The 14588-nt window shown below is 34.8% G+C and overlaps 1 protein-coding gene across 2 annotated transcripts in view; it reads left to right on the top strand.

The window, feature by feature from the left end:
- The window catches only part of LOC115430148 (microtubule organization protein AKNA-like), a 37813-nt gene extending 34649 nt beyond the window's left edge, over positions 1 to 3164 (top strand). For both annotated transcript variants that reach the window (XM_030150047.1, XM_030150046.1), the window contains exons 20-21: positions 1417 to 1498; positions 2666 to 3164. In XM_030150047.1, coding sequence (XP_030005907.1) covers positions 1417 to 1498; positions 2666 to 2957 — 374 coding nt within the window. In that variant the 3' untranslated portion in view covers positions 2958 to 3164. The remainder of the gene's footprint in view (positions 1 to 1416; positions 1499 to 2665) is intronic.
- The last annotated feature ends 11424 nt before the right edge of the window (positions 3165 to 14588 follow it).

The raw sequence follows: 14588 nt of genomic DNA, 5'->3' as shown, positions 1-14588 counted from the left end.
ATATTTGGAACGAATATTCACTTTCAAAGTCTTTGAAAAGGTTCGTTAAGCATCTGTGTGTTATTTATGCAATAAAGTATATACATTTTTCAAATCGGATTTTATATACTTTTTTTGTGTGCGTGTGTTTTCTGGCCTTTTAATAATAGGCAGTTGACATAAATGAAGTTGTGCTGAAAAAAAACAGATCCCAAACATGGGTATAGGAAACATTTGTTTATATAGTATATAAGGGCAAAATCAAAAGGACTGAAAAAAAACCCAGACAAAATAGGCTCAGACCTCTAAGGGTTAATATTTGAATGTTTCTGCAACAGAAGGGACATTGTGCCAATTATTTTATTAGTTTTTTTGTGTTTTTTTTTTTTAATACAGCTTGGTTAAATTATTTCAGTGTGCATCAGTACTTTTTGAACATTTTGAGCACAATTTCAACAATACCGTGATAATAATGGTAATCGTCATAATTTTGGTCACAGTAACCATAATATGAAATTTTCATATCGTCACATCCCTAGTACCATCAGATCAGCGGCTCCTTTAAGAAGGCTGAACTACAGGTTTAAGATATTAGGTCTGAAACACTAAACATTTAATGGAATTTCATTTTTACAATCTTGAAGGTCCATAAATCTTTAGTCACTGAACTCATACTAATACTAGTTTCACTGCATTTAACCTGTTGCCAAAATTGTAGGTTTAAACATCACTGTTAGACCCTTTTCACTCATCTTTGCAACTGAATTTCATTGGTTAGTTTTGTTATCTTTTTATCTTATATTAATTATCTTTGCTTCCAAAATGCCTCAGAGATGGTTTTTACTTAGATTTATATGTCAAATCATCATGAACAGGATATTTTACAGCTGTAGACATGATGTGTCTACAGCTGCTCCCAATATTTGTGTCCATATAGTTTATAAATATCAATATTTCCTTAAAGTTTAATGGGAGAGTTTTCTTCCTCAGTGAGATGTGATTAAAGTAGATGGTTAGTTGTGGTAGAAAATTATTTACAGTCAGAACATGAGAAATATTTTAGAAATTTAGAGGAAGAACATTTAAAATTGATTTAAAAAAAAAATCAATGTTCAGAGAAATTAAGTAAAAACCATCTCTGAGGAAACTAACCAAAGCAATAATATGTATCCCATAATATGAAACTATATTATAACATTAGTCATTATTGTTTTGTATCCCAGAGCCCTGTTAGAAAAGAAACACCTGAATTCAACGTGTCCACATACTTTTGTCCATGTAGTGTAGATTGTAAAGCACTTACAGCACAGTGTGTGACATCACTGGAGTCAGTAGCTGACTCTCCTCCACAGTCTGAGCCTGAGAACATAAATTAGTGCCGCGGTTTAATTATTCAGAGTGTTTAACGGAGCTCTTGACCTGCTGTGTCATTCACAGACTATCGCAGAAACTCCAACAGTCGACCTGACGCAAACACACACTGGACTCAGCACAACACACCAGTGTATCCACCACTGCTGTAAGTAACACACACACACACGCACACACACACACTTCACTTATTATGGTCATTTCCTCCACAGCTCAAACACTGATGAATGCAGAGACTGAAAAACACTGAACAGACCTTCATTTCATTCTGTACTGGAATCTAGAAAGAAAATATGACTCCTATCACTGGGGCTGTTAGAAAGTATCGGTTCTGCAATGTATCGCGATATTTCATTTCACAATATTATATCGATATTAAAAAGTACTGTATTGATATTTTTAGGTATTTATTCAAATGCCGATTTGGCAGAGGTTCATTTTTGGGGTTTTTTTTGTTTATATTTTATGTTGTGACAATAGTTGTGAACTAATAGAATATGAACATTTGAACAGGATCTGAAACTGTAATGACTATAAAACATGATTTAAGTTTTCAAAGAGGAATATTTTGTGATTAGGGCTGTGTATTGGCAAGAATGTGGCGATACGATATATCACGATATGACATTGTTAAAAAGGCATTTTTGTATTGGTTTTGTTTCTTTTTTTGAAAGATTATCTCCTGGAAGAATTAAATTACATCAGAAACATACACAAGCACTAAATACATTTTTATTTGATCACAACAGGATCTAATGTTATGTCAAAAATATTCGTCCGTGAAAACTTAGATCATGTTTTACAGTCATTACAGTTTCAGATCCTGTTCAAATGTTCATATTCTATTAGTTCACAACTATTGTCACAACATAAAATATAAACAAAAACAAAAACAAAAAAACTACTATGAACCTCTGCAATATCTGCATTTGAATAAATACCTAAAAATATCCATACAGTAGTTTTTAATATCGATAAAGTATTGTGAAATGAAATATCGCGATATATTGCAGAACCGATATCTTCTAACAGCCCTATTTGTGATATAACATTAGATCCTGTTGTGATCAAACAAAAATGTATTTAGTGTTTGTGCAGATTTCTGATGTAATTCAATTCTTCCAGGAGATAATCTTTCAAAAAAAAAAAAAAACAATAAAAAAAAAAAGCCTTTTTAACAGTATCATGATATATTGTGATATACCATATCATGATCCTAGTATTGTCATTTGTATCGTATCGCCACATTCTTAGCTCTCACTGTTAGAGACACTTTACCACTGATAACATCAGTAACAGCTCCATGTTTCCACAGGCTCTACTACCCACCACCACTCTTTGTGTCTCCAAGCAAAAGCATGAGCGCTCCCTCAGAGGTCAGAGGTCATGGGGAGGGGAGGTGGAGACGCTCGTCATCATCAGAGAGGCGGGACTCCGTGGACCGGTCTCTGGACAGAGCCATCCGAGCCGCTCAGACTATGAAACACACCTCCAGACACATGGCCTGGGCTCTGGCCTCAGGACTGAGATACCACCAGGGTCTGCAGCAGACCACATGGACGTCAAGGGGACGGTCCTCACACACCCCCCACAGCTCCACATACTGAGGATTAAAAAAGCAACCACGACGAGACTGATGGGTTTTAATTAGAAGTGCAGCCATGTTTATATTTTAGTCTTTGTCAACAGTGAGCTCATCCTGCAGACAGTGGAATCTGTCCGCTGATCGTCTAAAGGCCCGTTCATGCTCTACGTCAGGCTGTCAAACTCATTCTGGTTCAGTTCCATATTCAGCCCAATTTGATCTGAAGCGGGCCAGACCAGTCAAATAATGACTTAATAACCTATAAATAATGACAACTCCAAGTTTTCTTTTTGTTTTAGTACAAAAAACCCCAATTAAATTATGAAAATATTTACATTTTACAAAAAAAAAATGTGAATAACCTGAAAAAACTGAAATTTCATTTGAAAAATTTGTGCAATTTTAACAAAATTATACCTCGATTTATTATTTCTACATGTACATTTACACACAGTGTTCCATAAACATTTGGGAACAGGCAGAATATTGTTCAAATTTTGGAGTTTGGAACTAAAATTTGAACAGTTTCTCCAATATTCCATCTGTTATTATGAACACAACTGCAGATCCCAGTGGATCCATAAATGCACCAAACATTTAGGAACAGGCAGAATATTGTTCAAATTGCACATTTCAGGTTGTTCATCTTTGTTTTCATTTATGTATTTATTTGCATTTTATTGTGAAAGAATAGTTTTGTAAATCTAAATATTTCCACAGAGTAATGTTATTTTCTTCACTTCAATTTTTTCCACATAATTTTTCACAAAGAACATTTGTGGTTGTCATTATTTCTGCGTTATTGTGTTGTTATTTTTGCTGCAGATCACATTGGTCTGTATGTGGAACCTGAACCAAAAGGATTTGGACAACCTGGACTGTTCAGGTTCTTTTTTGCACTTTCATCCTGCAGGGCCGGAATGGAACCTTTGGCGTGGCGGGGGGGGCCAGATTTGGCCCCTGGGACGCATGTTTGACACCTGTGCTCTACGTTAAAGACACATACATACACAGACACACGTGTTCTGTCTGTCCTCTGCCTTCATCACGTCTGTATTTCTGTCTGTCTTCTGGGAGTTTGCGGATGCGAATCCAAACAGAGAATACGCAGCAGTACCACCACTAACCACAGGGGGCAGTGCTGAGATTTGAAGAAAATAATCTCCAGAAATGGCAGAACTTTTCAAAGAGCGATTTTGTGTTAGTGAAAAATTACCAACATATTTAAGACAACTAGCCTTCTCAATATTAACATTAGTATCTACATGAGTAAAACCTCCGTCGTTGCTATATTTGTTGTTTTTGACCGTCTTCTTCATCTCAAAAATCGTTACTCTTCTTCGCGGTATTTGAACAGTACGTTAACTGAAATTGGCGCCCTCTGGTGGATGGATTGACAAACACTCATTCTAATGCAATGGACGCATCAATTAGTGTTTTATGAGGCGTTTCAGAGCGTTTCAAACCACTTGTCGGGGTCGTCAGCGCCCCCCACTGGTCAAGTATAAGGCTATACTACATACTTGAAAAAGTTCAATTTTGGTCAGATTTTAAATTAACTTAAAACCAGGTCTAAATAATCCCAAAGGCATCAATTAATGACTTTTGAGTATTTCATTGTGTTTCAAACCATTTGTCAAGGGGTCACCAGCGCCCCCCGGTGGTTGAGCATAAGGCTAAGTATGAACGCAGTGATGCTTGACGCCATCGGAAACTGTCTGACCTATTTACGAATGTAAAGTGAGCATGAACGGGCCTTTAGTCGACCACACCGTGGAGCTTCACCGTTTCAGAAAACCATTCAAAACATGTTCATTTTGTACGAAAATTTGTACAAATTAATCCCCGGGGCCAGATTGGACCCTTTGTGGGGGGGGGGGGTTTGGCCCATGGGCCGAATGTTTGACACCCATGCTTTAAAGACTGGACTAAACAGCTGCAAGAACCACAGTTATCAGGGAAAACGTCTCCACTGCCAGAAGAGAAATGATGACATGGAACGACTGTTTTCATGCACGAATGGTGAAGCATCTGATTCTATTACAGAACAGCTGAAGAATCAACAAACTATGAGAGAAGGTTTTATGACGTTAATATTTGTCTCAGATGGCTCCATATTCATTATTTATTTTTAAGATTATGCTGGCATATACATGTAAATAGTAAAAGTATAGATCGGTTAGATTGAAAATGTAGATCATATTGATTATCGAACACAGACTCAAAACACGTTTAAGGAACAGAAATGTGGAAAATATCTTATTCAGATAATTTATTATGAAGACAGACTCAGCCAGGAAATCTACATGTTCTACGTTCACTCATTCATGTACCAGGTTTTCAGCTGGTTAACCTGAGTCCAGTCTGTTTGGATCTATTTATTGATCAAGCCACTGTTTGTACGTGTACTTCTGTTCGTATGTGTTTGTTTGGTTTGTGAGTTTCAGTGTTACATCAGCAGAGCCTTTATCTTTATTAATGCCGGAGTTTGTTCAACCATCATGACGGAACAAACCACCAAGGACGTGAAATGCTGGAAATCTTTAAAAATGACTATGTTTCTATTTTGTCTTGATGGTTTTACAGATGTGTTGCGTATAAGCTGTATGAGCCAAACCCATGACTGCACTGAGCTGCTAAGACTGAAAAAAAAACACATTTTACTTATTTTTACTTTGAATGATGTCGGTTCAAACGTACCAAACATCTGTGGACTTTTGAGTTTAGTGCATTTTTCATCTTTTCTTTTTTACTTTTGTACCTTTTTTACTTAACCTTGTTTTTTCATAGATTCTAAAGAAAATGTTTTGTTTTTAAAAAGCAAAATAAAAGTGAAATTAAACCTACCACTGAGTTGAGTGTTCTGACACTTTACAAAGTAACAACTACATTCAGTCAGGTTTTCTTAAGTATTTGCCAAAGACCTTAGATAGTAGAGTACCAAAGTTTTACTATTAACCAAAAAAAATACAAAAAACAGTTCGAAATGATCCGGAAAAAAAAAAAAAAAAACATGTTTAATGAGGTATTTCAGAATGTTTGGAACCATTTTTGGTGGGGTCATCAGCGCCTCCTGGTGGTAAAAACATAAGACTAAAGTATGTCGTTTGAAAAGTTGAATTTTGGTCTGATTTTTTATCAACTTAAAACCAGTTCTAAATAATCCAAAAGGTATCAATTAGTGTTTTATGAGGTATTTAAGAGTGTTTCAGACCATTTTTTGGTGGGGTCATCAGCGCCACCTGGTGGTCAATACATAAGACTATAGTGTGTTGTTTGAAAAGTTGAATTTTGGTCAAAATTTTTATTGACTTAAAACCAGTTCTAAATGATCAAAAAAGCATCAAAAGATGTTTAATAAGGTATTTCACTGTGTTTCAAACCAATTTTTGGTGGGGTCATCAGCGCCACCTGGTGATCAAAAAATAAGACTATAGTATGTTCTTTGAAAAGTTGAATTTTGGTCAAATTTTTTTTCAACTTAAGACCAGTTATAAATGATCACAAAAGCATCAAAAGATGTTTAATAAGGTATTTCAGAGTGTTTCAGATCAGTTTTTGGTGGGGTCTTTAGCGCCACCTGGTGGTAAAAACAAGACTGTTGTATGTTGTTTGAAAAGTTAAATTTTGGACAAACTTTTTATCAATTTAAAAACAGTTCTAAATAATCCAAAAGGCATCCATTAGTGTTTTATGAGGTATTTAGGAGTGTTTCAGATCAGTCTTTGGTGGGGTCTTCAGCGCCACCTGGTGGTCAAAACATAAGACTATAGTATGTTGTTTGAAAAGTTGAATTTTGGTAAGAATTTTTATCAACTTAAAACCAGTTCTAAATAATCGCAAGAGAATCAATAGATGCTTAATGAGGTATTTCAGAGCGTTTCAAACCATTTTTTGGTGGGGTCATCAGTGCCACCTGGTGGTCAAAACATAAGACTATAGTGTGTTGTTTGAAAAGTTGAATTTTGGTCAGATTTTTTATCAACTTAAAATCAGTTCTACGTAATCCCAAAGGCATCATTTAGTGTTTTAGAAGGTATTTCAGAGTGTTTCAAACCAATTTTTGGTGGGGTCATCAGCGCCACCTGGTGGTTAAAACATAAGACTACAGTATATTCATTGAAAAGTTGAATTTTGGTCAAATTTTTATCAACTTAAAACCAGTTCTAAATGATCCCAAAAGCATCAAAAGATGTTTAATGAGGTATTTCAGAGTGTTTAGAACCATTTTTTGGTGGGGTCATCAGGGCCACCTGGTGATCAAAACATAAGACTATAGTATGTTCTTTGAAAAGTTGAATTTTGGTAAGATTTTTTTATCAACTTAAAACCAGTTCTAAATAATCCAAAAGGTATCAATTAGTGTTTTAAAAGGTATTTCACAGTGTTTCAAACCAATTTTTGGTGGGGTCATCAGCGCCACCTGGTGGTCAAAACATAAGACTATACTATGTTCTTTGAAAAGTTGAATTTTAGTAAGATTTTTTATCAATTTAAAACCAGTTCAAAGTAATCCCAAAGGCATCATTTAGTATTTTAGAAGGTATTTCAGAGTGTTTCAAACCAACTTTTGGTGGGGTCATCAGCGCCACCTGGTGGTCAAAACATAAGACTAGAGTATGTTCTGTGAAAACTTGAATTTTGGTCAAAATTTTTACTGACTTAAAACCAGTTCTAAATGATCCCAAAAGCATCAAAAGATGTTTTATGAGGTATTTCACAGTGTTTCAGATTAGTTTTTGGTGGGGTCATCAGCGCCACCTGGTGGTCAAAACACAGGACTAAGGTATGTTCTTTGAAAAGTTGAATTTTGGTCAAAATTTTTATCAACTTAAAACCAGCTCTAAATAATCGCAAAAGCATCAATAGATGCTTAATGAGGTATTTCAAAGTGTTTCAAACCATTTTTTGGTGGAGTCATCAGCGCCACCTGGTGGTCAAAACATAAGACTACAGTGTGTTGTTTGAAAAGTTGAATTTTGGAAAAAATTTTTATCAATCTAAAACCAGATCTAAATGATAACAAAAGGTGTTTAATAAGGCATTTCAGAGTGTTTCAGACCATTTTTTGGTGGGGTCATCAGCGCCACCTGGTGGTCAAAACATAAGACTATAGTATGTTCTTTGAAAAGTTGAATTTTGGTCAGATTTTTATTAATTTAAAACAAGTTCAAAGTAATCCCAAAGGCATCATTTAGTATTTTAGAAGGTATTTCAGAGTGTGTCAAACCAATTTTTGGTGGGGTCATCAGCGCCACCTTGTGGTCAAAACATAAAACTATATTATGTTGTTTGAAAACTTGAATTTTGGTCAGATTTTTTATCAACTTAAAACCAGTTCTAAATGATCCCAAAAGCATCAAAAGATGTTTAATGAGATATTTCAGAGTGTTTCAGACCATTTTTTGGTGGGGTCATCAGCGCCACCTGGTGATCAAAACATAAGACGATAGTATGTTCTTTGAAAAGTTGAATTTTGGTCAGATTTTTTTATCAACTTAAAACCAGTTCTAAATAATCCAAAAGGTATCAATTAGTGTTTTATGAGGTATTTAAGAGTGTTTCAAGCAAATTTGTGGTGGGGTCATCAGCGCCACCTGGTGGTCAAAACATAAGACTATACTATGTTCTTTGAAAAGTTGAATTTTTGGTCAGATTTTTTATCAATTTAAAACCAGTTCAAAGTAATCCCAAAGGCATCATTTAGTATTTTAGAAGGTCAAAATTTTGGTCAGAATTTTTATCAACTTAAAACCAATTCTAAATAATCGCAAAAGCATCAATAGATGCTTCATGAGGTATTTCAGAGCGTTTCAAACCATTTTTTGGTGGGGTCATCAGCGCCACCTGGTGGTCAAAACATAAGACTATAGTATGTTCTTTGAAAAGTTGAATTTTGGTCAGATTTTTTATCAACTTAAAACCAGTTCTAAGTAATCCCAAAAGCATCAAAAGATGTTTAATGAGGTATTTCAGAGTGTTTCACACAATTTATTGGTGGGGTCATCAGCGCCACCTGGTGGTCAAAACATAAGACCATAGTATGTTCTTTGAAAAGTTGAATTTTGGTCAAAATTTTTTTCAACTTAAAACCAGTTATAAATGATCACAAAAGCATCAAAACATGTTTAATAAGGTATTTCAGAGTGTTTCAGACCATTTTTTGGTGGGGTCATCAGCGCCACCTGGTGGTCAAGACATAAGACTACAGTATGTTGTTTGAAAAGTTGAATTTTGGTCAGAAATTTTATCAGCTTAAAACCAATTCTAAATAATCGCAAAAGCATCAACAGATGCTTAATGAGGTATTTCAGAGCGTTTCAAACCATTATTTGGTGGGGTCATCAGCGCCACCTGGTGGTCAAAACATAAGACTATAGTATGTTCTTTAAAAAGTTGAATTTTGGTCAGATTTTTTTATCAACTTAAAACCAGTTCTAAGTAATCCCAAAGGCATCATTTAGTGTTTTAGAAGGTATTTCACAGTGTTTCAAACCAATTTTTGGTGGGGTCATCAGCGCCACCTGGTGGTCAAGACATAAGACTATAGTATGTTGTTTGAAAAGTTGAATTTTGGTCAAAATTTTTATCAACTTAAAACCAGTTCTAAATGATCCAAAAGGCATCAATTAGTGTTTCATGAGGTATTTCAGAGTGTTTCACATTAGTTTTTGGTGGGGTCATCAGCGCCACCTGGTGGTCAAAACATAAGACCACCATAAGTATGTTGTTTGAAAAGTTGAATTTTGGTCAGAATTTTTTATCAACTTTAAACCAGTTCTAAATAATCGCAAAAGCATCAATAGATGCTTAATGAGGTATTTCAGAGCGTTTCAAACCATTTTTTGGTGGGGTCATCAGCGCCATTTGGTGGTCAAAACATAAAACTATACCATGTTGTTTGAAAAGTTGCATTTTGGTCAGAATTTTTTATCAACTTTAAACCAGTTCTAAATAATCGCAAAAGCATCAATAGATGCTTAATGAGGTATTTCAGAGCGTTTCAAACCATTTTTTGGTGGGGTCATCAGCGCCATTTGGTGGTCAAAACATAAGACGATAGTATGTTGTTTGAAAAGTTGAATTTTGGTCAGATTTTTTATCAATTTAAAACCAGTTCTAAATAATCCAAAAGGTATCAATTCATGTTTTATCAGGTATTTCAGAGTGTTTCAGACCATTTTTTGGTGAGGTCATCAGCGCCACCTGGTGGTCAAAACATAAGACTATAGTGTGTTGTTTGAAAAGTTGAATTTTGGTCAGATTTTTTATCAACTTAAAACCAACTCTAAATCATCCAAAAGGCATCAATTAGTGTTTTATGAGGTATTTCAGAGTGTTTCAGATTAGTTTTTGGTGGGGTCATCAGCGCCACCTGGTGGTCAAAACATAAGACCACCATAAGTATGTTGTTTGAAAAGTTGAATTTTGGTCAGAATTTTTTATCAACTTTAAACCAATTCTAAATAATCGCAAAAGCATCAATAGATGCTTCATGAGGTATTTCAGAGCGTTTCAAACCATTTTTTGGTGGGGTCATCAGCGCCACCTGGTGGTCAAAACATAAGACTATAGTATGTTCTTTGAAAAGTTGAATTTTGGTCAAAATTTTTTTCAACTTAAAACCAGTTATAAATGATCACAAAAGCATCAAAACATGTTTAATAAGGTATTTCAGAGTGTTTCAGACCATTTTTTGGTGGGGTCATCAGCACCACCTGGTGGTCAATACATAAGACTATAGTATGTTCTTTGAAAAGTTGAATTTTGGTCGGAATTTTTATCAACTTAAAACCAATTCTAAATCATCCAAAAGGCATCAATTAGTGTTTTATGAGGTATTTCAGAGTGTTTCAGATTAGTTTTTGGTGGGGTCATCAGCGCCACCTGGTGGTCAAAACATAAGACTATAGTATGTTGTTTGAAAAGTTGAATTTTGGTCAGAATTTTTATCAGCTTAAAACCAATTCTAAATAATCGCAAAAGCATCAACAGATGCTTAATGAGGTATTTCAGAGCGTTTCAAACCATTATTTGGTGGGGTCATCAGCGCCACCTGGTGGTCAAAACATAAGACTATAGTATGTTCTTTAAAAAGTTGAATTTTGGTCAGATTTTTTTATCAACTTAAAACCAGTTCTAAGTAATCCCAAAGGCATCATTTAGTGTTTTAGAAGGTATTTCACAGTGTTTCAAACCAATTTTTGGTGGGGTCATCAGCGCCACCTGGTGGTCAAGACATAACACTATAGTATGTTGTTTGAAAAGTTGAATTTTGGTCAAAATTTTTATCAACTTAAAACCAGTTCTAAATGATCCAAAAGGCATCAATTAGTGTTTCATGAGGTATTTCAGAGTGTTTCACATTAGTTTTTGGTGGGGTCATCAGCGCCACCTGGTGGTCAAAACATAAGACCACCATAAGTATGTTGTTTGAAAAGTTGAATTTTGGTCAGAATTTTTTATCAACTTTAAACCAGTTCTAAATAATCGCAAAAGCATCAATAGATGCTTAATGAGGTATTTCAGAGCGTTTCAAACCATTTTTTGGTGGGGTCATCAGCGCCATTTGGTGGTCAAAACATAAAACTATACCATGTTGTTTGAAAAGTTGCATTTTGGTCAGAATTTTTTATCAACTTTAAACCAGTTCTAAATAATCGCAAAAGCATCAATAGATGCTTAATGAGGTATTTCAGAGCGTTTCAAACCATTTTTTGGTGGGGTCATCAGCGCCATTTGGTGGTCAAAACATAAGACGATAGTATGTTGTTTGAAAAGTTGAATTTTGGTCAGATTTTTTATCAATTTAAAACCAGTTCTAAGTAATCCAAAAGGTATCAATTCATGTTTTATCAGGTATTTCAGAGTGTTTCAGACCATTTTTTGGTGAGGTCATCAGCGCCACCTGGTGGTCAAAACATAAGACTATAGTGTGTTGTTTGAAAACTTGAATTTTGGTCAGATTTTTTATCAACTTAAAACCAATTCTAAATCATCCAAAAGGCATCAATTAGTGTTTTATGAGGTATTTCAGAGTGTTTCAGATTAGTTTTTGGTGGGGTCATCAGCGCCACCTGGTGGACAAAACATAAGACTATAGTATGTTGTTTGAAAAGTTGAATTTTGGTCAGAATTTTTATCAACTTAAAACCAATTCTAAATAATCGCAAAAGCATCAATAGATGCTTCATGAGGTATTTCAGAGCGTTTCAAACCATTTTTTGGTGGGGTCATCAGCGCCACCTGGTGGTCAAAACATAAGACTATAGTATGTTCTTTGAAAAGTTGAATTTTGGTCAAAATTTTTTTTCAACTTAAAACCAGTTATAAATGATCACAAAAGCATCAAAACATGTTTAATAAGGTATTTCAGAGTGTTTCAGACCATTTTTTGGTGGGGTCATCAGCACCACCTGGTGGTCAAAACATAAGACTATAGTATGTTCTTTGAAAAGTTGAATTTTGGTCGGAATTTTTATCAATTTAAAACCAATTCTAAATCATCCAAAAGGCATCAATTAGTGTTTTATGAGGTATTTCAGAGTGTTTCAGATTAGTTTTTGGTGGGGTCATCAGCGCCACCTGGTGGTCAAAACATAAGACTATAGTATGTTGTTTGAAAAGTTGAATTTTGGTCAGAATTTTTATCAGCTTAAAACCAATTCTAAATAATCGCAAAAGCATCAACAGATGCTTAATGAGGTATTTCAGAACGTTTCAAACCATTATTTGGTGGGGTCATCAGCGCCACCTGGTGGTCAAAACATAAGACTATAGTATGTTCTTTAAAAGTTGAATTTTGGTCAGATTTTTTTATCAACTTAAAACCAGTTCTAAGTAATCCCAAAGGCATCATTTAGTGTTTTAGAAGGTATTTCACAGTGTTTCAAACCAATTTTTGGTGGGGTCATCAGCGCCACCTGGTGGTCAAGACATAAGACGATAGTATGTTGTTTGAAAAGTTGAATTTTGGTCAGAATTTTTTATCAACTTTAAACCAGTTCTAAATAATCGCAAAAGCATCAATAGATGCTTAATGAGGTATTTCAGAGCGTTTCAAACCATTTTTTGGTGGGGTCATCAGCACCATTTGGTGGTCAAAACATAAGACGATAGTATGTTGTTTGAAAAGTTGAATTTTGGTCAGATTTTTTATCAATTTAAAACCAGTTCTAAATAATCCAAAAGGTATCAATTCATGTTTTATCAGGTATTTCAGAGTGTTTCAGACCATTTTTTGGTGAGGTCATCAGCGCCACCTGGTGGTCAAAACATAAGACTATAGTGTGTTGTTTGAAAACTTGAATTTTGGTCAGATTTTTTTATCAACTTAAAACCAGTTATAAATGATCACAAAAGCATCAAAAGATTTTTAATGAGGTATTTCAGAGTGTTTCAAACCAATTTTTGGTGGGGTCATCAGCGCCACCTGGTGGTCAAAACATAAGACTAAGGTATGTTCTTTGAAAAGTTGAATTTTGGTCAAAATTTTTATCAACTTAAAACCAGCTCTAAATAATCGCAAAAGCATCAATAGATGCTTCATGAGGTATTTCAGAGTGTTTCAAACCATTTTTTGGTGGGGTCATCAGCGCCACCTGTTGGTCAAAACATAAGACTATAGTATGTTGTTTGAAAAGTTGAATTTTGGTCAGATTTTTTATCAACTTAAAACCAGCTCTAAATAATCCAAAAGGCATCAATAGATGCTTCATGAGGTATTTCAGAGTGTTTCAGACCATTTTTTAGTGGGGTCATCAGCGCCACCTGGTGGTCAAAACATAAGACTATAGTATGTTGTTTGAAAAGTTGAATTTTTGAATTTTTTTTTTATCAATTTAAAACCAGATCTAAATGATCACAAAAGCATCAAAAGATTTTTAATAAGGTATTTCAGAGATTTTCAGACCATTTTTTGGTGGGGTCATCAGGGCCACCTGGTGGTCAAAACATAAGACTACAGTATGTTCTTTGAAAAGCTGAATTTTGGTCAGATTTTTTGTCAACTTAAAACCAGTTCTAAGTAATCCAAAAGGTATCAATTAGTGTTTTATGAGGTATTTCACAGTGTTTCAGATTAGTTTTTGGAAGGGTCTTCAGCGCCACCTGGTGGTAAAAACATAAGACTATAGTATGTTGTTTGAAAAGTTTAATTCTGGTCAGAATTTTTATCAACTTAAAACCAGTTCTAAATAATCGCAAAAGTATCAATAGAAGCTTAATGAGGTATTTAGGAGTGTTTCAAACCATTTTTTGGTGGGGTCATTAGCGCCACCTGGTGGTCAAAACATAAGACTATAGTGTGTTGTTTGAAAAGTAGAATTTTGGAAAAATTTTTTATCAATTTAAAACCAGATCTAAATGATCACAAAAGCATCAAAAGATGTTTAATAAGGTATTTCAGAATGTTTCAGACCATTTTTTGGTGGGGTCATCAGCGCCACCTGGTGGTCAAAACATAAGACTACAGTATGTTCTTTGAAAAGTTGAATTTTGGTCAGATTTTTTATCAACTTAAAACCAGTTCTAAGTAATCCAAAAGGTATCAATTAGTGTTTTATGAGGTATTTCACAGTGTTTCAGATTAGTTTTTGGAAGGGTCTTCAGCGCCACCTGGTGGTCAAAACATAAGACTATAGTATGTTGTTTG

The sequence above is a fragment of the Sphaeramia orbicularis genome, chromosome 12 (genome assembly GCF_902148855.1).
Source record: "Sphaeramia orbicularis chromosome 12, fSphaOr1.1, whole genome shotgun sequence".
NCBI classification, from domain to species: Eukaryota; Metazoa; Chordata; class Actinopteri; order Kurtiformes; family Apogonidae; genus Sphaeramia; species Sphaeramia orbicularis.
Note: the sequence above shows the minus strand (reverse complement) of the source record. Positions and strands in the feature narration are given on the sequence as shown.